We start from the raw sequence: 22,787 nt of genomic DNA on the forward strand, positions 1-22,787 counted from the left end.
CTTCCACCTTCAAGCATCATTATTGCTTAAAAACAAAACTATATACCTGGGGAGTGAAGCATGCAAAAATATACCCGATTTCAAAGTTTGCTTCTGTAATCACATTGCACTCCTTCTGCTACACATACCACTTGAAAAGATTACTACATGTGAAATCAATGTGATTGTTGACCTGGTTGTGCCACCTACCTGCTCTGATTTATAGAAGGCTGCTCAGTGTTTTTTTGACACACCAGTTCTGGGTCCTTCTCATCAGGAAGATACTCTGTCTTCAGCTTCCCAGTGGCGATAGCAGAAGCTGCTATGTCTTCGTTGAACTCTTCCCTTTGATCTATCTCTATGTGAATCAAAGGCACTTCCCTTGGGCAGCAAGGAGGAGAGGCAATGCATGCAGAATCATTAGATACAGTAGGCTTCTTTTCCTGGGTCTGGATTTTGTCTATAGCAGGCTTCTTAAAATGTGACTGTGTCTTGCTCCTGAAACACCGTCTCTTTTCTGCCACAGGGATGGGCAGCTGGCAATCAACAGGGCCCTGCTGCCCCCCAATTGAAGATGTCCCTCTTTCAACAATGTCAGCCGCCAGCCTGCTTGCAAATTGCTCAACATGCATCTGTGATCCATTTTCAGGCTGATCAAGATCCATACTGTCATCTTCGTCCACAATAATTTTATTTTTACGCATTAAAGATTCGATGGAACTAGACCACGTCTCATGTATGAGCATGTCCGTTATCTGGTCAATACCACCTCGTTTGTACAAACAGGAATCTGATTTGCAGAGGCCTGTTGATGATACCGTGTTAACAGGGTATATGTTGAGGGCATCCGCATGCACATTTCGGGCAAAGCCATCAAAAGAATTGGCTTTCACTGGTGCATTCACGGTAAGTCTGGAGTCTGATGATCTCCGGTCTGGCACTGATGACTGCCTGACACAGAAGGATGTTCTTGGAGATGGGGCCAGGAAGCTGTTACTCCATGCTTTAGTTTTCGCTACACTGTAATCTTTATTCTCGTTGTCCATTTCTTTGATCATGAACCTGTAAAATTCCTCTGTGATACTTTCTGTGCTAGACTGTTTGGACACACATGTTGACCTTATATTGAGATGCCCATTCTTTTTGGTGACTTGCTGCAATGCTGAGCTCAGTATGCTAACAGCGTTTTGTTCTGCATAATAGTCAAGCAACAGGTCAAAGCCCCTGCCTTCATTTTCCATCTGATTTACCATGAACCTAGAGAATTCGTCTGTGATGCTTTCACAGCTGGATTGCTTGGATATGGAACCTCCCCTGCTGAGATTCTGACCTAGCATAGTTCCTGGTCCCAAGGTATTGATCAAGCTTGAGGCATCCTCTTCTGGGATACTTTCATAGCTTGATGCCTTCCCTTTATTCCACCTGTCACAGTGTAAGTGGTTCCTTGGTTGAGACTGACCCTGTTTTGAGGTATCGACCACAGACAGCTCCGGACAGTTCATAATCTTTGCAGTCACCTCATTGGCAAAGACCCTGAAAGGATCAGGAGGTTCGTCAAAATTCATAGATTCATCCACAACCCTGTTCATGAGACGTTCCTTTAACTCTGGCTGCTCCTCCGTTTTCCTTTTGATTTCACTGAGTCTTGGTGGCCTGTGTTTTTTGGTAACTGAAGCGTTGCTCTGTGTCTCTTTTTTCCTCTTAACTGTTCTGCAGGGCACCAAATAGTTATCAAGGTTCTCTGGTCCACCTTTCCAAGCACAGAACCATGGCTGCTTTCCGTTCGAGTTTTCAAGGCAAATGGCAGCCATTTCTGTTGCCATCGAAACTACCGTTGTGGCTAGATCCTCTGCAAAACTAGTCACAGGAGATCTGCTCTCTGATACTGGCTTTAGAAGGACCACAGGCAGAAGAGATGATAAAGATTGTTGTGGGCTTAATGAGGACAATTTATATTCATTATCCACCAACAGGCTGCCATTCTGCTTTTCCACGTCTGTGCTTGAACTGTTGTGGATAATAAAGTGCTGTTCCCGCGAAAGCTCATTTAAATCAAAAACTGCCTTTGGTTTGTCATTATCTAAAGATGATTTCATGTATTTCAGGTTGTAATTATTGGATTGGCCTTGAAGGTTAGTACAGTCTTTGATGAGAGGTTCCATATTTACTTGACTGGGCCTTTGCTTCGTATCCTTTGAATAAGACAAGCTGTTGTCTTTGTTGCTTTGTGACATAGAGCAGAGTTCAAATTCTTTTATATATGTTGCCTTCTCTTGAACAATTATGTCTTCCTTAACACAGGTAAAGCCTGACAGCTTATCACTGCTTTGAAGTAGATTATTGTGATTGTCACAATTATCAGACTCGCAGGAGTCGAGCAAACCTGATAATTTGTGTGACAGTACTCTGTTTTGCTTGACAACTGTTTCACAATCTGTAGAACAGCTTTTGACTTCAGTTAAGTCTAATGACCCATTATTGTGACTTGCAATGTCACCAATCTTCTTACATGTAAGATATAGCATATTAAAAAGCAAATTATTGGTACTTTCTAGAATGTCTTGTGGGTTTAAAACAGTATTGCTGTCTTTATTGGGGCTTTCTAGCTCTTTCTTCTTTTTTGCTCTTTCAAATGAGAGCTTGAAAATTGCTTCTGACATGATTTGTGCAAAATCATCCGTATCTGCCTCTAAATGAGTGCTTTGCAGTTTTGCAACACTCTCTACTACTTTGTTGCGAGTGGATTCCAAAAAATCTCCAACACTTTTATAAACATCTGGCTCATATAGAATTGCAGATGCTTCTTTTATTAGGACTTCTGCAATGCCTGCAGTAAACTGGTTGATTTTTGTGCCAACCGCCACGCTGCAGTGAAGAGTAATGGCCGTTGAGGCTTCTGTTGCTGACAGAAGCCCACGAGACATAGAATAGCTCTCCTCCAGTGTGTCATCAAGGCCAACCACTGCAATTGCACTGGCTACCTGGGCCATGCCACAAAGAGCTGAAGAAAAGGAGAAATCCATGCCTGATGATTCCTCCTGATCATCTTCTACCTTCTCTGTCTTCTTCTCCTCTTTCTCCGTGGTTTGTTCCTCAGGTACAATCACATTTAAATCTGCTGCACTTTGGTCCAACTTGAGTTTTTCTGTAGCTTGAGGACTTGAAATAGTCCCAATTACACTGGCTGCACAAGCTAAAGCTACTTCAACAGGGTGAGGCGTATGCCCACCAGTTGAATAGCTATATGGCTTCACGATCTCTTCTGTTATTTGGTTAAAAATGTCACTGGGACTCTCTGATTGAGTCCAGTTGCTTGTGTTCGAAGGTGGGGTGCCCGGCCACTCTGGTGTGATTTCACAGTTATCTGGACTTTGAACAATCACAATCTTTGGAAGGTCATTCCATGCCCTGGTTGGTTTTGTCTCTTCTGTACTGGCTGTCAGTATTGTATGACCAGCAGAGACACTTAAAGCTGCCTCTGTCGTGAATGTAGCTTCAGCCTGGGATAGTTTTATAAAAGCATCTTGAAGGACTGATTCTGCTAAGTTTGTAGCATAATAACCTGCAGACGCCTGTGTGTTCTGCAGGGGAAACTGCATGTCGGATTGTGCTTTGCTGCTTTGTCTTGTGTTAGCAACATTTACAGTGTGACGTCCATCCTTAGTTGCTTTCCTTGACTGAGCAGAATCAGCACTCCTTACAGCACAATGCCTCTGACATGTACTTTGATGTCTTTTCTGGTGGTCAGTCTGGTGCCCCACTATATCTGAAAGTGGTACATTACAGTGATGCTGCTTCATGGGTTTATCAGTGCTATGCAGCATAGTTTCTGCAGCTGCATTCGTAGATTCAGAATATGGAGTCTTTTTATTTGGTCGGCTGCCTAACCTCATTTCTTCTGTGTTTCTGACACCTGAGAAGAGGTCGGTGGCATCATTATTGTCTCTATCTATGGGAAGAAAATGTAATCTTTTGTTAGTAAATTGTTTAAGCCAATGGAATTATTTCTCTTGCCTGCTCCTTCTTGACTGTCACAAAAATCATACCTCAAGACCTTTTCAAAGACACAGTCTATGAATTGAACTGTTTTAGAGAAACTTGAATTGTATAGGTCATTATCGAAAGCCGCAGTAAGGATTTTCTAGGTGTATTAATATTTCCAACTCATACTACAGACTGAAGCAAACTCGGTATGGAAAGTGTAAAAGGGTCACACAGCAATTACTGGGGAGTCAAAAACTATTTGAAAAAGTGAACGACAGCTTATCAAATGACTCTCCAGCTGTGGTTAATAAGGGGTCCTGTTGGGCCCATTTGAGTGCAATGCAGTCTAATCAGGAATTCCAACAGTACTAGCCAACCAAGGCAAATGGGGGAAAAAAAGTAACTTATTACACATTCTTACACGAGTTACTGCTTTTGGTTTTAACTTCTGAAACTATTTGTTTTGGGTCTGGTGGAGTGATGCAATGTATGTTCAATATGTGGTGTCATTTTGCCAATGTGCTGACGAATCGTATATCTATACAAACAATACATTGCACTTGTTGGCTAGCTTTTGTTGCATCACAACCTGAAATAGCTTTGAAATCCGGTTGTCTTCTTCTGCTTGTAATTTAGATGTTATTGGCTGCAAGCTAAGAGGTCCTATTCCAGGCTGCATGGAAATATCTAATTAAAGCAAAAGAGTCTTTGCATTTTCTGAGTTGTAATTGAAAGTAATTAACTGTCAATGTGAGTAATGGTATCTGTGGCCAGAAAATAAATTAGTAGAAGACAGGTCTAAATAGGATCTTTTTTTTTTCTCCCTTATTATTTAATAGTTTATTATTATTTTGCTTTCGGTAGTTTTTTTTTTTTTTTTTTTTTTTTACGTTTTTTTTACACTGAACAACAATGACAAATACAAATGCCCCCTTAATTTAGGATATTTTCATGTTTCATTTCTCCTTTAACAAGCCATAGGGAACACAAAAATACAAAAATGATACAATGAGGATGAAGTTAGTTGTGCACATCACACAGTCAATTAAATATGAGCAGATATTGTCTACAGCTGTGTGTCTGAGGCCTCAACTCATTGGCGCCTGCAGCCGTGGTCACGTTATGCACTGTGCGTGTCTTTGGTTTGCAAAACTACGGCTTCGTAATTAAGGAAGGGGCACTCCTGCCTCACCTCATTCATAGTTAATTAACCATGTCATATTGGCTTCAACTATGCTCACTATAGGCATTTTCTATTATTATCTCATTGTGTTCCCCATGACTTGTTTCAGCATTCTACTTATTAAATTACAGCATGTGTAGATGTATCTCAATCAACTTTACGTGAGCCCGGTATTTATATCCACTGCTATTTAGGCCAGTAAAACAGCCCCGATACTTGTAGACATTATTATATTTTATCGTACCAGAAATTCTGTAGTGATTAGTACCATTTCTGAAGCCGTCCTCCTCACTCTCATCATCCAGGTGCTCGGATGCAGTGAGGAAGTCCTCTTCGATTGATGACACAGAGCGATTGGTATCATCTTCAGGTCTGGCATTGCCAGACCGGTCTAGTTGTAGTTGTCTTTCCTGACCGGACTCCAGTCCAATCAGAAACTTGTTTATTTCATAAATAATACAGCTGGGGTGGGTTTTTTTCTTCTTTTCTCTAGCACTCTGAACCAGGCACACATTGGCTGCTCTGCAACTCTTCAAAACAAAATGCATTGGAGCATTGATTATTAATTATTTCTGATAGCACTGTAGATAAATAGCCATTGTATAGATAGACAAAACAGGTTCCTGCTTTTACACAGCTACTACAGTGTAACTACATGGAGATGTCCTGTCCTTGTAAACAGCTACTTTGTTACAGTACCTGATGAAATGACATTGTAAAACCATGGCACACAGCATTTCCATGTAATCACACATTAATTCCGCAAGCAGTTACCATGTAAGCAATATTGGTAGTTATTAACAAGTTATTACATAATATAAAGCCTGTGTAAAATGAAACAGATAAGATCAACACTAAACAATAAAGTATGTTTGAGGGTTTGCTTGTTGAAGTTAAACATTGACCAAGCTAGAAGGAGTTTGCTTACCACTGAGGATATACAGCGAAGGCTTCTTTCAAAACTGAACTTCTGCAAATAGATGTGCCCTGTACATGTCCTGTACGGCTAAAAATCAACATTTTCATTTGTTGCTGCCTGTTATGGCATTAGCAGCAACAGACCTGAAAACAGCTTTTTAAATTTTAACACTAACCAAGTACGTAATTAGCTTTTCTTACTGACCTTTCCATATAGTTATTTATGTGAACATTGCAATGCAATTGATGGCGCTTACTAATATAAAGACAGCTCATCTAGCCTAGCCATGTCTATAACAGGCAACATGAACTGAAGAGGAGTTCCTGAACTCAACGGGATGGCTTCACAGACCAGGCGCTAATCTTGGGCTGCCTTATCTAAAGTAACATTAGGTAATTCAAGATTAGCTTGGGGCATGTGAAACCTTAGAATAGTGAAATAATTAAGAAATACACAATATTTGCATAAGAACCAATTCCTTTTTAAAATCAATTCCCAATTACAATTTCAGTTCCAGGTCCTTTAAAATAATTAATTTGAAGGACGTGTAATTGCAATTGATTAAAAGGGAAGGGCAAAAACAAAAAAGACATTTGTATTCAAAGTAACTTATTCTCCACAGCTGTCATTACCTGAAGATAACTGACCAGTTAGTTATCTAGCAGGAAATAACCGCTGTATTCTGGTTTACAAAACCATGCAAAGATAATGACAAAATAAAGCTTCTAGAATATATAATCATAATAAAATGTCCCCTTCTCTATCTCTCTAATAAAATCTCCCTGTTATTAAAGAATGCTGTGTCCACACCAAAACACAAATCCCACCTGGTGGAACTCCGAATCCGGCTGGAGGTTATCACATGCATCCAACCCACTAAGGAGGAAGATTTCGTTTTCCTTGGGTTGACGCACATTCAGAGAATCGATAAGCTTCGGAAGATCAGAAGATATGGTGGCCAGTTTCTGCAAAATGATGAGCAAAGTATATATAATTTAATATAAAAAATATAATATATTGCCATGCATCTAGCAATATCTACTTATGCACAATGGAAACACAATGGTCTAAGTTTTACATCAATAGTATATTGGTTACATAATGTTATTTACAGTTTAAATAGTGAGAAGGTTTGTTGATTGTTTGAGTAGTATTGTTTCTTGGGATTACAAAATACAGGTGCTCAGTGTTTGGTATTTGAATTGAGTTAAAATTGCCAAAATGAGTTGATTAAGAATCTGTATAAATACCCATTCGAAAAGACATGATTTTAATTAACGCAAAAACAGCAAAAGATATGACCATGCCCCACTTGAGTAATTAAGTGGTTCCTGGTTGCTATCAGCATGATTGAAGGCGGCCTGTCTGTGAGAGAAGTTGCCCGGAGAATGAGATGTTCTGCTTCAACAATCAGCAGACTAGTCCAGAGAAACCAGGAAATCGGCTCTGTGCGGGACATGCAGCGTCCTGGAAGGCAACAGTTCACCACACAGGATCATCACGTCGTGTTGAGCATTATGCTGACTGTTGCATTGTTCAAGCCAACCAGTGCGGCAGTAGAAGAGTAATGATGTGGGGAGGAATCTCCTTTAACACAAGAATGCTTTTGATGCAGATTGAGGGCAGCCTTACTGCTCAGCGATACATTGACAAAGTCCTTGAGGCAACAGTTTTTCTGTTCCTGCAAGCCTGATACTAACTTTGTAATGTTTTTTATTTTGACAGTGTGTCCCGTTTCATACTGAAAACTTATAATGATTCGATCTGTATTTTTGCTCACATTTTCTGTGATTTAGTTTGATATCTATGTTTAAAATATTTGATTAAATCCATTAAACCTGAGTGTTGCATTTCTTTTGTGTATCAGTATATGTTACTGTAAAATAACTAGCCATTAACAAAAAACAATAAAGACATTTGTTATTAAGATAGAAAGTGCCTTGTTAAATACATTAGGCTTATTTACCTGTGTTAATTTCTCATTGCTACAATCTGTGCTGTTATCATCAAGATTTACAAAACAGATCTGTAAAAGAAACAAAAAAACAAAAAACAAAGAAAAATGACTCCAGGCTTTACAGAAGACCAGAAAATACTTTTACACTATATCATCTACAGGTTTACTACTGAATCCTCAGATGTCAACATTTCTGTACACTGAAACTAAACTGGACACCTTACAACCTAAGAAAACATTGCTATTTCCCGTACACACATTATTCTGTACATTTAAATGGTAGAATGGTTGAAGTATCAAACTACAGATTTGTCTTTAGCTTTCACCAGAGATGGCGTAATCAGGATGTTGTGGATGTTGCAAAATGCTATTCTGTTTTACTATACAGAACATGTTATTTTTCAAATTGTTAGCTGTACAGGAAGTAAATAATCAAATAGAGACATCGGCACTGCGAGGGGGTGTGTGGGTGGTTCACTGATTACACGGGTGTCAGAAATGATTTTTGAGACCGCACACAGGTGCACAGGATTTATTTATATGTAATCACTTATGCTGACAGTTGCAGTACCAGGTAGCCACCACTAGAGTACAAGCAATGGCATCTCTAGTGTGGAAGAACAAATAGTGTGGAAGAACAAATTCTTCTTGGTGTTGACACTCTCAGGGTTGCTACCATCAATAATGTCGTCCTGAGGTACTGTAAGTGCAGAAATAATAGTTCACAATCACAAGGAGAAAAGGAAAACAAATAGTGTAAATAAACCTACAAAGAAAAGTTCTGCTTTAAGCAAGGTCTCGTAGCCTCCACTAGTCTGTGAGGCACTAAAGCTCTTCTATTCCCTCAGTATACTTTCATGGGGCTGCCCAGGTCCCTCCAAAGTAAACATCTAACGTCCCAGGGACTGCACCTTACAGTGTGGGCACGTAACAATTTCCAAATCGAGGGTAAAAGCCTTGGTTCATTTACAGTGCAGCTGCATATTTCTTTTACCAGTTAAGCAGGGAGCAATGTGAGCACTTGAATAGCCTTCAGACAATAGACATCAATTAGCTTAATTAAGCTGCTGCACACTTATAATGTAGGCAAGGTCAACTGTATTCAAAGTCGAATTGGAAAAGGAAATGCTGGCAAAGGCCAGTGTAGTCTGGTGCTCAAACAACACAACGGTCTTCAGACTCAACAGTGGAAACAGTGTAGTGAAAGTATTTCACATCAGTATTGTTCATTGTATTTGGTGCAGTTCTAGCAGCAAAGCCTTTTTTTGTATTATATATTTTATTACATTTATTATAGAAAGCTTACTGTTTTTAAACACAAACAAAAGCACAATACAATTATTTGCGGATTGCTGACTACAGCAATTTTCTTCACTCTGAACCAGACAAGAGGCTGTAAATAGGGTCACTGCCACTAAAGTATTATGTTGGTTATTTAAAAAAAAAAATTCCCAGTTATAGTTGCAGTTAAGTAACGTACAAACAAATGAGGTTCGGAAGATAGCTGTAATAATTTGAACACCTAATTTACTGCTAAATACAACTCAGTGTTAAACAAACAGAAAACAGAATGTGCACCTAACCTCTGTGTTGCTCCTGGTCCTTCCCCAGCATCTTTCATGTTTCATGTGATGATTATGCCAAGTCAGGTCCATTACAATTACAGTCAACTGCCAGCAGTTTTAAACACTGTGTAACAAACAGCAGATTTATAACAGCTGCCCCCCACCCCACCCCCTAAAAATTCGAATTATTCCTGCCCATAAATCTGAGCGGCACATTCCACGTTACAACTGCCTCATGCGCATAGCGACAAGCTTATATCTGTCAGCTAAATCCACCCAAAAACAAAGGTTACAGATCCACGAAATGCTTAACATTTCTGAACGGGTGCCTAATGATCCTTGTGGTTTTTAATGTCATGGATTTATATTCGTTGCTGAAAGCTGCCAACTTTGAACAGATTTATAGGAGCGCTACATGCCATTATAAAAATGTCATGGTATTTCTGTGTCCTGTTTATACATTTCCCTAGGCTGAAGTAACTTCCAATAACTTCAATCTGATTTGTAGCATTTCTAACCACAGGTGTCAAATACAACATCCACTGCCAGGTTTCATTTGGCCTTTTACTGCTCTGTGCTCCCTCCCTAATTAAAATGTACTGACCATTGAAATGTTCTTTAACTGAATGATTTAGCAATCACTCCCTTTAAACTTGTAAGTTTCTTGTGCAATGTTTTATTCATGGATGCTATGGTAACATACGTTATGTTTAGTAAAATTCCTGCAGCAAGTCTACAAAAATCTTTCTATGCTGTACGGCTTTCAATGGCAGGACCTCATTATGTTTCCCCCGACAATCAAGATTAACAATACTTGAAATGAAAAAGACCAGACAAATCCTACTAGACGTAAATATTTTTCACAGGCTGTGCAGTGAATATAGTTTAGGGGATGCATGTCAGTTGCCTTTGAAGTGAGCAATGATATTATTCTTTCTGTTTGATAAATCCATTTCTTCTACTTTACAGCAGCTGGTAGATAATTATTTTTCTCTGTAATTAAGCCTGGGTGTGACAAAGACAGAAAGAATCTAAGCTGTAATTCTCCCTCCCAACCAGAAAGGGCGCTGTGTAGTCCATTGCTGGTATAGGGGCGGCTTGCTATTTTTTTGTAGTTATTATAGGGGCGGCTAATCATAACGATATATTTGCCGAACGATTAAAAAAAATATATAATATATTATTATTTATAAAAAACCCTATGATGCCGGCAGCATTTTGTGTGTTATTTGCCCTGTCCCACTCACCACCCTGTCACGCTGGGATATTTCAAAGATGTGCGTTTTATCATTTTCAACCACTTTTGGATGACAACAGTTTGTTATGAAGTATCCTGGCTCTGACAGTCAAAAAGCATTTCAGATGTAGAATTCTTCAGTAGTTTTTTTACATTTCTCTTTGTTGTTTTGCATTTATTTATTTGTTTTATCCTCTCCCAGATGTAAATTCTCACAAGACTGCTCTCGGAAATGAAGTTTAACTCTAACTGAATTTTATTTCTTGAATTTGGAATATATGTTTTGGTTCAAACTCACTTTAGGGCTCTAACTCCAATCACAGCCCTTGACCTACAACAAATATACTAGTGTTTTTTAAACATTTTATCCTGACTTATGAACCCAATAACCACCTCAGCTAACAAGTTTTTCAGTAGAGCCGTCATCATCCTATGCTAAATATAAAGCTTACATTTCAAATCTAAAGTATAATATAAAACACATTTTACAAATGTCCTCATACACAAAAACATGTGTTCGGTTTATAATATATTATTACCCTGTGTAACACACTGTCCCTTATTCGCTCATGCTAAAGGTACAGTTTCTAGAAAATTCCCCTTCTGCTCTGGACCCCTTTTCCAGCAGGCATTGACCTGCGCTGGACTAGGCTTAATTACATTTAGACAAGTGAACAACCAAAAGATCCTCACCATAATAAAGGATACAGCAGGAACACTGATAATAAAGACAAAAAAAATGCATTTTAAAGCATTGCTCAGCACTTGGTTAGCAATACATTACATCCCTCTATGTACCATTTTGTGCAAGGCTGGTCAATGAGGATTCAGCGGGAATTTGTGTCATAAAAAAATAAATAAATAAATAATATAAATTACAATGTTCTTGTTTTGTTTTGGCCTATATGGCTGGACCCCAATTAATACTAATTCTGCACCAGTTAAGGTAACATTAGCTAGTCCAAGATTATACTGTCAATCGGAGGCCACTTTTTAAAGCTGTTTACTCTGTTGCTAAATGTAAATTTTCCTAAATGTAACCTTAAAAAATTAGAATAAACAATTTGGCTGGTTAGTTTACTCTTATATCTGTAAAAAGTATAAAGCTTTTTAGTTTGGTACAACAAGACCAACACAAATACTGCTGGGAAAAAAACAAAAAAAAAACAACTTAATAATAGGAAAAAGCTCAGTCAGAATGAGATTTATGGTGAGAAATCAAAATGGTTGATTGGTGCGATTCTCAACGTGAGGTAAAGTGTAATGCTTGAGATGACTGGCAATGCATGTCCAATAAAGTGACAGAGCAAAAGTGGTAAAAATAAAGCTGACTAACAGGAGATCACCAAGTGGCAAAATAGGCCTGTTCTACAGTAGAACTTGAAACATAATCCTAGGCACCGATAATGCATTTATTACAATAGTGTTCATACTAAAATGAATTCTGTGCAGTTTATAATACTATACACATACAATAATCAAACAGGCTGTGCACATTGTAGTGTTCTAATTCAGGAGTCATTTAAAGTTTGTTAATCTATCAAATTAAGCTTGAAATTCATGAAACTGTTGTTGGTTTCTCTGAACCTTGTTGTGATCCCAAAACAACTGTGCCTCCAAGTCTCAAAAGTCACCTTTCTGTCAAATCTAAATTGGTCATGCTCTATTTTGCATACAGCTACCTATGCCCAGAATGACCTACTGTTAGGTTAAAAAAATTAAAATATTACCCGCAAGCTTACTCTGTTTAATATCTGATTAAAGTCCAACTGACATCAGAAGTACAGTATGTTGATGCTGCTGCCATTTGCAGTGACACAGTTCTGCTCATGGCATACTGTAAGCGGGTGGGATTGTGTAGCAGTGGGTTCAAGCACTACCCAATCACCTTCTGAAAGTATTACTTTAAATCCTGCGGACAGCTCAAGTAAAATAAGTTTGTGCTGATGTTGTACTGTACTTAACAACCTATCTTATGCATTAACAGCTGGTTATGCAGACCCCGATTTACACTAACCGTGGACTATCTTATCTAAATCAACATGAGGTAGTCAAACATTAGTGTCCATCAGGGTCTGTGAACCAGCCAATATTGTCTATATCTGACTAGAGACCGGTACAGGAAATTGAAATGAAGGAGCATGTTTAGTTTGAGTTGAACAGCTGAACACACAAATGGTCTATTAAAAAAAAACTAATTTGAAGGTAACGAGTAATAAATTATCCTAAACATGCAGTTTATACCGTGCACCAAATATTTTTTATAATTCCCAGTATTTCCACTCTTGGGTGCTACCTCCGGGATCAGTCTCCCAAATATCCCAATATTGTTCACGATTGATGCAAGTAGAGGTGCAACACCATCATAATAGATCAGAGATCACATTTCCATTCTTTATTATTTAAAAAGAACACAGTTAAAAACAGAGCAACATTTCAGCCAGACGGCCTTCATCAAGCTGACAGAATGGAAATTTGATCTGCAATTTATTATTATGGTGTTGCACCTCTACTTGCATCAAACGTAATAAATTCTCCTGAAAAACATATTTTTCAGATAGTGCCAAGCCCAAAGCTTGCTGTCAATCTGTTACCGTCGTAAACAGGGTGTAATCTTGTCTCATTTTAGAAGACAATGTGGTTCACCAAGCATTCAATGAGGTTTCAAGTAAACATCTGTGGAGAGGGATATATTCTAGGCATACGTTTGCAAGACGACCGCTCTGAGTTTCAGGTTTCATGAGCAGTACAGAAGGCATGAAAGTATAAGCAGCTGGAGAACTTTCCCCTTATTTTAAGAGCTGCTGTTGTTGAGCATGATAAATAAATGGACGAACTCTCAGGTTTAGGTAATCAAGCTGTGTTTATTCATTGGAAGCAATACATAGCTACACATAGGGCTTCATTTACAAAATGGCGCTAAACATTCTGGTGCACCATAATTGCAATTAGTGTGAACGTTCATGATTATATTTATTATTGCAATTTTATTTATTATCACACGAAACAATGGGCGTATTATGGCGCACACGAGTTGTATTATGCCACACTATTGTAATTGAGTGAATATGTGATTTGTATGGTAATGCATGATAATGTATTTAAATCAGGAACCCCGCTCTGAATAATGAGATGAGCTTCATTCACACCGTATTTACTAAAGGGCGATAATTGTATTGTGCACATTAAAGGGAGTGATAATTTGTTTGCTTTGAAACTAGGCTTTCACCACTGGCAGCACATGCAATCTCTTTGCTAACAATAAAACTGGCATCCACTGGACTGTCATTTTTTTCTTCAGAAAAAATGTTCAGAAAAACCTTTCTGTGAGACTCCATAGTGTCTTTCATTTCCAGCAAACTCAAAATTCGTTGCTTTATACAGCGTGTCATAGTGACATTGTATGTTATAATCTTTCATAACTGCAACCACTGCACTGCAAATCAGACCTATTGCCTTGCCGTCAATTATTCAGTGAAAAAATAATCATCTTGCTAACGATTTGTGTTCCTCCAGCTTTCAATTCTGTAACATCGCAAACTACTTTTTGGTTACTGATTTAAAATTTTACACAAAGTAAAATAAATAGTTTAAACAAGCCTTCGCTATCCTAATCAAAATGATGCGTGGGGTGCTGTTACACATGTACGTGAGGAAACGGGTCCTGTGCACTATTTGATTGGCTATTTTACCTCTGTGAGATGTGATTGGTTTAATGAGAATGTCACTCATACAATGCAGACTGCACATGTTGAATACACTTGTTATATTAAAGAGGCGGGTTGTTTTAAATCAGAATTCCAAAACGATACAGTACATCAATGCAATTTTAGAAACTAATGGGCGGGCTGCCAAAAATTGCTCCGTGGGCCGTCTGTTTGACATCACTGCTTACAGCACTAACTATTTATATTAAACTATGTTATTCAGCTTTAACTGCAACCTATTTAATAATATGAAATTAACAAAAAAAAAAACCTAAAGCTCACAAGGAATTATATTAAGTTTCCCAGAGGACAGGTTTACAGGACATGAAAGTGGACTTCTACCAGGTTGGTGGCTTCCCCAGTGTGATGGAAATGCTGACAAGAAAGAGAATTGAGGCTACACCTCATCAAGAAATATTTCTCGAGTACGCAGAACAAAAAGAAAATAACACCATTGCACAACATGACTTTTATTGTATGTGCATTAAAGGAGAAAGTAAAAGGTTTTTTTTGTAAAATTAAAAAGGTAAGCAGTGCAGTTTCACTTTATGTTGCCTATGTCTGCCCCCTGCTGAGTGCTGTGTCTGTTAATTGCTTATTTTCGGTCAGTGCAAGCCACCTCCACCTTTTACAATAAGCTACTGACCAAAAGATACATCTGGACAGCTGGGTCTTTTTCTATGAAGGTGGTCATGTGTAGTCATGGACATTATCGTGCGCAGTAAATTTAGTGTGCACACTATGGCATGTAAATGAGCCAAATATGGTGCACATAAATTAATGCGTTCTCTGTTAGTAAATGTGGCAGTAAATTTGGATTTATCATGCACGTTAGGCTCACTACTTTACTTGTGCACGCTAACTCTCAATTTAGTGCCCTTAATTAAATGATGCCCATAGTGTTTCCTACTTCTTGAGTTTAAGCATTGCCATATTGCATGCAATGCTGATACAACATACAGTAGATACAGGTTCCCAACAAGCCTCTTGTCTTAGCTAAATGGTATATGTTACTCCGTTCCAGCTTTCACTCTCAGTCAGTATATGTGATGTCTCAAGGAGAAAATGGTGATACACTCACAGTGAAGAGCCTAAGCAGGTGTAGAGGGTCACAGTATTGGGGAAGGGTTAATTTATTTGGGTCCCTATCATAGAGGGAGAAGACAAGCAAATCGTTAGGAATAACATGCATCAATGGAAGAAAGACAGATAGAAAAAGATTTTAAGATGCTAGTTATGCCATTTTTTCGTTCTAAAGTTTACACAAGATTGACCAATGCTGGTTAGCAGATTTAAGGTGTGTTACTTTAGACCGCTATCTTAATTGTATTTTTTTGTTATACATCTGTCTCATTTCAATTATTGGAAAGAAAAATAAGCAATGCATTTTCTGCTACAGTGCTGTATATCTGTCCAAGAAAGGTTTAAAAATAAGTCAGATGAGATTCAAGTCAGTGGTTTCCAACAAGCTAACCATCTGGATGTGGCTGTTGCTGACAAGAACGTTTATTTTCACATAAATGCCTACACGAAAGCTGTGGAGCAGTTCTTTAAAAAAAAAAAAAAAAAAAGATCTTAACACTTTCATTTTTAATGATGCAGCATTTCTGCAAAAATGTAATAATAATAATTTAAAAAAAAATATCACAAGAATTATTTTGCTACAGTAAAACACACTATTACTATTCCAACTACAACCTTTAAAATGAAATATACTTGTATTAAAAAAATCAGCAACTGAGGAGGCTACTGATAATTGCACACCAACAATAAATGAATAAATAAATAAATAAATATCCCTTATGTTTCTATTCCTGTAAGCTTCCTAGACCCTGCAATTATTTCTAGGATAGGAGATAGCCTCTGTTTTCCATATAATTAAGAACAGTTTTCTTTAAAATCCAAAGGTAACTACTAAATATGCAGTAGTATTATTACAGGTTTTCTTTCTAGAAGGTATCATTCTGATGGTCTATGCCACTGTTACCCTTCTTCACTAGTACATTTGAACCCATTCAACACTTATGAGTGTCTGCTTCCTCCTGGCTCTTAGCTTCCAGACAAGCTGCTAGACATGTCTTACAGTATCTGTTTTAAATCAAGACCATGCATTTACAGAGCTCTCAGTACAGTATGGCCAATAATTACCCCCCCTCCCCTCCCTTAAAGTAGGTACCTCTATTGCTGAAAACAAGTTCATAAAAACATTTAGCAATCTTCTTTAATCATAGGGGAATCATTTGAACACTCTCTTGTTTCCTTCAGACTAGACATAGTAGTTCATGTATTCCTCCGTATTGGGTACTTAATCCACACATTCATTTTCTTCTGTGTTTTATTTCTATGATGGCTTCAGGTAAGCGCAAGGAGTAAAGGACATTAAAAGGACAGTGTCACAAAGCTTTTAGGCTGTCAATGTTATCTGAATCTCATTTGCTCTAGGAAGGCTATTGAACTGTTGAATTTACTAGGTGAATCAACTTAAACACCGTTATTTACTTTTGTATTTGACAGTATAAAAATGCAGCTTCAAAATAATAATAATAAAAAATAAAAAAAAAACATCCAGTAAATACTTTTTAAACCAAGCTGCCACAAAATATATTTAGGAATGTCAGTTTACTTACATGTAGAATGTATCATTCACAGTATATTATTATTATTATTATTATTATTATTATTATTATTATTATTATTATTATTATTATTATTGTTACACGAGTAATGGCACACGTTTTCTACCTCCATTAAAAAAAACTGGAAAATTGAACCCCAAACACCCAAAGCCTCCAAATCCAAATTAGTATGGTTGTTTAAACTGAAAATAATTAATTTAACTGGTCCACAGGTTCTTATTTTCTATCCATTTTACCTGTACAAGAGATGTTTACAGTCCCTTGCCATACTACACACTGTGACCTTTCACTTCCCTGTTCAATAGAAACTCGTGCTTGCATTCCCTGTGCTTTGGTCTCCAGAGCATTACTTCACCAAGATTTAATTTTTTTCCTTCTTAATTTGTTAACCTTGTAGAGGAAACATTTAAGGAAAAATAAATGTCAGGTTTGCAGATATACTGTACTGTAGGCCTTATTTATTATTATCTAGTGCAGTGTACACCAATTCAGAAGATCATATAAAATGGTAATGCGCAATTCTTAGAAGAAAAAATAAATGAATGTAGAACTGCAACAGAGGACATGTTTAGTCTGTTTTATTTGCAAATTAACCATTATTTGCTCTCATTGCTTTTATGGTGTAAAGTCCTTAGCTAGGTGACATTTACAGACATGTTTACTTAGTCTAGCTATTTCATGATACTTGCTACTTACTGTTCACGATACAAATGTACCCAATTGAAAAAACACACTCATGCTTCCGTCTACTTTGTATGCTATGGCACTGCACACTGTGGATTAAAACAAAGCACTTGTGTTAAACCTTTAAATCAGTCCTGTGCGTGTCCGATTTTTATGACCCGCTTCTGACCCAGGCCTGCTACTGCAGGACCCAGCCCGAACCTGCAACCCACTGCAGCACCGTCTTCTTACCTACAACCCGACCCACTTTAATAAGACCTACTGCGACCCGACCCGAACCTACAAGTGTTTGTCCTTTACCTACTGCCTGCGCCGTCTGACTCTCTCACGCTCTCACATTCACACACAGATAGTCTCTACCTCTACCGAGTTTTTACGTACACAAAAACATGACAGGTTTAACAAGCAACGAAGCCAGTCACGTGTTCATAATCTGATTTGCCTCTCGAACTATTATCTACCACATGATAAACCCTCTTTTGTTTCACCTCGTCCACAGGCATTTTTAATATTGCAGACATGATAAAAGGGTCTTGCGACGATCAAACTAGCACAATACAAACCGAGAACACTGCTCAGTCGACTCCTCCCTAATTGCCTACTGCTTTGGTGCTACCTTCTAATCTTCTGGGAAACAGTTCACATTGCGACCCAAACCCTACCAGCAGGACTCTGGCTTTAGTTTGCTTTTTTTGGGGGCAAAGGCCATTTATCCGCTGATGCCTGTGGAATACAATCAGGCCATGGCATTTCAAAGATATGTCTCTACATTATGTACAGATTAGTGGCAGACTAAACAAAGACATTATCTTCTCCTGGAAAGGAATCTTTTACGATCCGAACAGTAAGACCCATCTAGTTCATACTTTTATATATTGAAATCTTGGCACCAGAATAGCAATATGAGTTTGTTATTTTACAGATGGTCGGGCAGTCTCCTGCTGTAGGGCTAGGGATAAGAAGCTAATCTCCCAGTGAGGATGGATTTAGAACAGGGGGCTTCTGTAGTCCTGGCGACAATCTTATTATATCATACTCTGTTGTGTTACTGCATACTACAGATGCTTTACACCCGAGGATAAACTAATATGGTATATAACTTAATTAAAGCCACAATTGTATTTTTTTATTTCTAGCCCAGCCAAAAATACATCTACGGTATTTTTGCACTGATGAAAACAAATAAATGCAAGAACCACTGGTTCAGTCAGCAAATTCATGCTATAGATTATTTATTAAAGCTTACACAACAACACTACTATATTATATATATTTTTACACTGCGTTCTTTGGTCTTTGGCCTTGCCTTTCGATGTACACCTGCCCATAAATTAGCTTGCATATAAATGGAGAGGCTGACCATAGGGAAGCCATGGCCGGGGGGGGCGGGGGGGGCAGGTGAACCGTTCGATAAAGTAAAAAAGTACGTGGAGGCTGGGGAGGAGGAAGTAAACTATAGCATGCAGCAGGGATATAAACCCTTTCCTTGCTGATCATTGGACTATTATTTATTGAAAGACAAACTGGACACTAGCTGTTTGACTGATGATTTGGAAACGACCTAAAATCTGCCGACATCCCATATCATGCTGATAACAACTGCATCACCATTCTGTAAAGTGTTTCAGTCACAGTGCTGCATTCTGCTCTTTCCAGAGTTTCCCTTTTTAAAAATGAATAAATACAGCATGTTGCCATCGAGAAAGAACAGCAACTACAGTGACACCCAAATGGCCCAACAATAAAAGTTACAAATAAACCATTTTTGAAATACAGACTTAAAAGAAAAACTAGCTCACAAATATTTTATGTTGGTTCCATTTCTAATCATTTTACTCTCACAATCACTACAACTAATCATTATCCCTCAATTTACTAATAGGAGTTGGGGGGGGGGTATGGCGAGAAGCCCGAAGCCCCATTTATCATTATAAATAAATAAATAAATAAATAAATGTAAATAGAAATGGCAGGTGGCCTGTTTTTGCATTTTGAAAACCCTATTTAAGGGGAAAGCAATCACCAATGCACACCCCTAGCAGTCATTTGTATACCTTACTCAGGCTTGCTTTGACACATTTCTAAAGGTAAAACATGCTGGCGACTTGCCAAACATCTATGAGATAAACAATAAAATATACAAATTCAGAAGCTACATATAATATTTTTACTGTTAAATATTTAATGCAAAATTCTATAAACCATCTGGTATACCATCACAAACCATTATCCCAGCTATTGTCATTTACAATATTTGCTGGAATTTAAAGAAGGAAAGGATATAAGGTTTGGAAGAGGCATGGTACAAATGTTCAAAAAATACATAACACCAATAGGATTAATCCAGACCACTTTGCAATTAGCTGCTGAGAGTTTTAATGCAATGATACCATTTCCTGCCTTCAACAGATGTATAATTAAGTAAATAAAAGAAGAAGTCTTAATAATACATAATTATAGACGTGCATTGAATTATTTTTCTTTATATGCAACCTGTGATGTTCTAGCTGTTTGTCTCTGGATCGTTTAATTGGTATGCAATCTTTGTTTTATGGAATTCCAGGTTTCATTTAAAAAATAAAAAAATTCTAACAGCAATCTAATTCCTCAACTCTAGAGGTCTGAATCAGTGAAATAAGTCTGCTGGTATCATCCAATGAACTCGTATAGAACACCAGCACCATGCAATACTAGTAACAAGTTACACTGAGCGTCTCCAATTATTGTCCATTAAAGAGCACACACAGACCTATGTGGGAGTATGACAGAGAGCGAATGAATCCTACTCAACAATCTCCCTCCTGATCTGTGAGACCACTGTATAATTGGAGCAAAGTGCCCGTAATGGATGGTTTGTCAGTTCATTCCAGAGACAGTCGGAAGTCGTCCAATCCAGGAACGGGGCAGGGTACCAGAAGTCATCACCTTAATACGGTAGGCGATGTGTCAGTCATAGATTGGAGGAGACGTGATTTGTCCCAGCACCTAAAGAGGGCGTGATGGAGGGTATTTAGGGGAAGTGGCCCTAGCAACGTGTTCCTTTTGATGCGGTTACCGCTAGGACCGAAAAAGGACACAACCTATTAATACTTGTGAGTGAAGAGTTTTGTTTGTTTGTAACTGTCTGTATTTGTCTTTGCCAAACAGCTACTACAAACCGAGGAGCTGCTGCTTCAAGCCAGCGCTAAACCTAGACTGCACTGCACCTGTACTTAATACCACTACTGTTAAATCACCGCACCTGCACCTGAGCACTCGCTGTCCGCATGACGTGTCTGTATCTGTGCCATGCTTACTGAGCCAGGAAATGTTCTAGTCTGGATCGTTATTTAGATTTAAAGCTTAACATTCTATACAGAAGAATTTGTCATTACTATGTATGGTGAAAATCCCAGCAATTTGAGCAGCTGCATTCAGTTTGAGTTCATAAAACACTTATAATGTTAGGAATCCAGGTAAATCAACTCGCTGAACCCCCGTCCTTGGTGATTCCGATATGCTGGAACCGACTAAGGCTATACGACCTATATACACATATATTATATATATATATATATATATATATATATATATATATATATATATATATATATATGTGTGGATTATTAAGTAATCAGACCATGCCGTTAGTGGACTTATGAAAAGTGTGATATCAAAACAATTTTATATATAAAAATTACAACCATGGTACGGATTCAAACATTGTGAATAACATAAGCCACTAGGTTACATTTACTACTAATATTCCTGATAATAATATAATATAATAATATATTATTATTATTATTATTATTATTATTATTATTATTATTATTGTTGTTGTTGTTATTATATTACATGGTCCGAAATTGTATAATATGAATATTGTACACACATTAGAATCAGTATACAGTATGATTCTAGTACAGTATGCAATGTAATATAACCCCACACCTCTTTCAACACCCTCTACCTTCCCAGGTTTCATTTATTAGTACTTTCTAGATACATATATAGGTCATGTAAATGTATATACAATGAATTTACAGATGGAACAAACTGCTGTAACAACATTAACGAATCTTAAGTCATTCAACATTCTACTAAGGTTTATTTTTATTTTTTTACACCACACTAACAACATATTAAAAAAATAAACAAATAAATAAATAACGATCATAATATTATTTGTCATCTATAGGTTTTGTACCATTGATTTCAGGATTTCAACACAGTGCTCAGCAAATCATGAAGTGAAAATCCCAATGTTACTTACTGTGGTACAGCTATTGTCAGTCTTGTCTTCCATTAATCCAATTCGGCACAGTGCCCCTTCATTTCGCAACCAGTACTCTGTGGAATCCAGCAAGCTGGTGCTGCACAGTACCTGTAAATCATAAAAGTTCAATGAATAATAGCTGCAAATACACATCTGAAATGTCTTCCTGACCACCACCCCCCCCCTCCCCCCGATATCTTGAAGGAACATAAACCCTCTTTCCATTCTGTTAAGATAAGCAGCACTCAACACTTGAATCCGCAAGGTCCTTGATTTTAAAAGTACACCAGATCACTTCAGGCTAATTTCCTTCCCACCGCTGCACACACCGCCGAAACAGAACAGAACAGATGAAACATTTTTTTTCTCAATTTCATCAAAACCTGTCAATAACTTATTCATGTCCCGCAAAATCCACTCAATCAACAGCGATAAAGACTTAGGAGGGTTACTAAAGTTCTGGAAGACTGCGATATCGTTTCGCTAGTTCAAGGCTCTCTTAACTGTTCACTAAGCTCGCACTGGGAAGGCAATCTGTTTTCATTCAAAGTTTGTTATGAACATTAAACATGTTGCATTACATGTATCTAACTACACCACAATAACATTGTAATAACACCGTAATTACCTATAAGATTGTGTAGAAAAGTTGCATGTTGGCAGGAAAAAAACACTACT

General features: G+C 37.8%; 1 protein-coding gene across 5 annotated transcripts in view; it reads right to left on the minus strand.

Annotated features, from left to right (window-relative positions):
* The window catches only part of LOC121327193 (A-kinase anchor protein SPHKAP-like), a 102,790-nt gene that overhangs the window by 8,632 nt on the left and 71,371 nt on the right, over window positions 1-22,787 (minus strand). For 3 of the 5 annotated variants that reach the window (XM_041271056.1, XM_041271058.1, XM_041271059.1), the window contains 5 exons: window positions 22,107-22,217; window positions 8,032-8,091; window positions 6,893-7,030; window positions 5,391-5,676; window positions 190-3,928 (listed from right to left, as the gene is read on the minus strand). In XM_041271056.1, the coding sequence (XP_041126990.1) occupies window positions 190-3,928; window positions 5,391-5,676; window positions 6,893-7,030; window positions 8,032-8,091; window positions 22,107-22,217 (4,334 nt within the window). Of the gene's footprint in view, window positions 1-189; window positions 3,929-5,390; window positions 5,677-6,892; window positions 7,031-8,031; window positions 8,092-9,605; window positions 9,751-22,106; window positions 22,218-22,787 lie in introns of those variants that run through there. The other 2 variants (XM_041271057.1, XM_041271060.1) reach the window with 2 other exon arrangements.

This window comes from Polyodon spathula, chromosome 14 (assembly GCF_017654505.1).
Source record: "Polyodon spathula isolate WHYD16114869_AA chromosome 14, ASM1765450v1, whole genome shotgun sequence".
In the NCBI taxonomy this organism is placed as follows: domain Eukaryota; kingdom Metazoa; phylum Chordata; class Actinopteri; order Acipenseriformes; family Polyodontidae; genus Polyodon; species Polyodon spathula.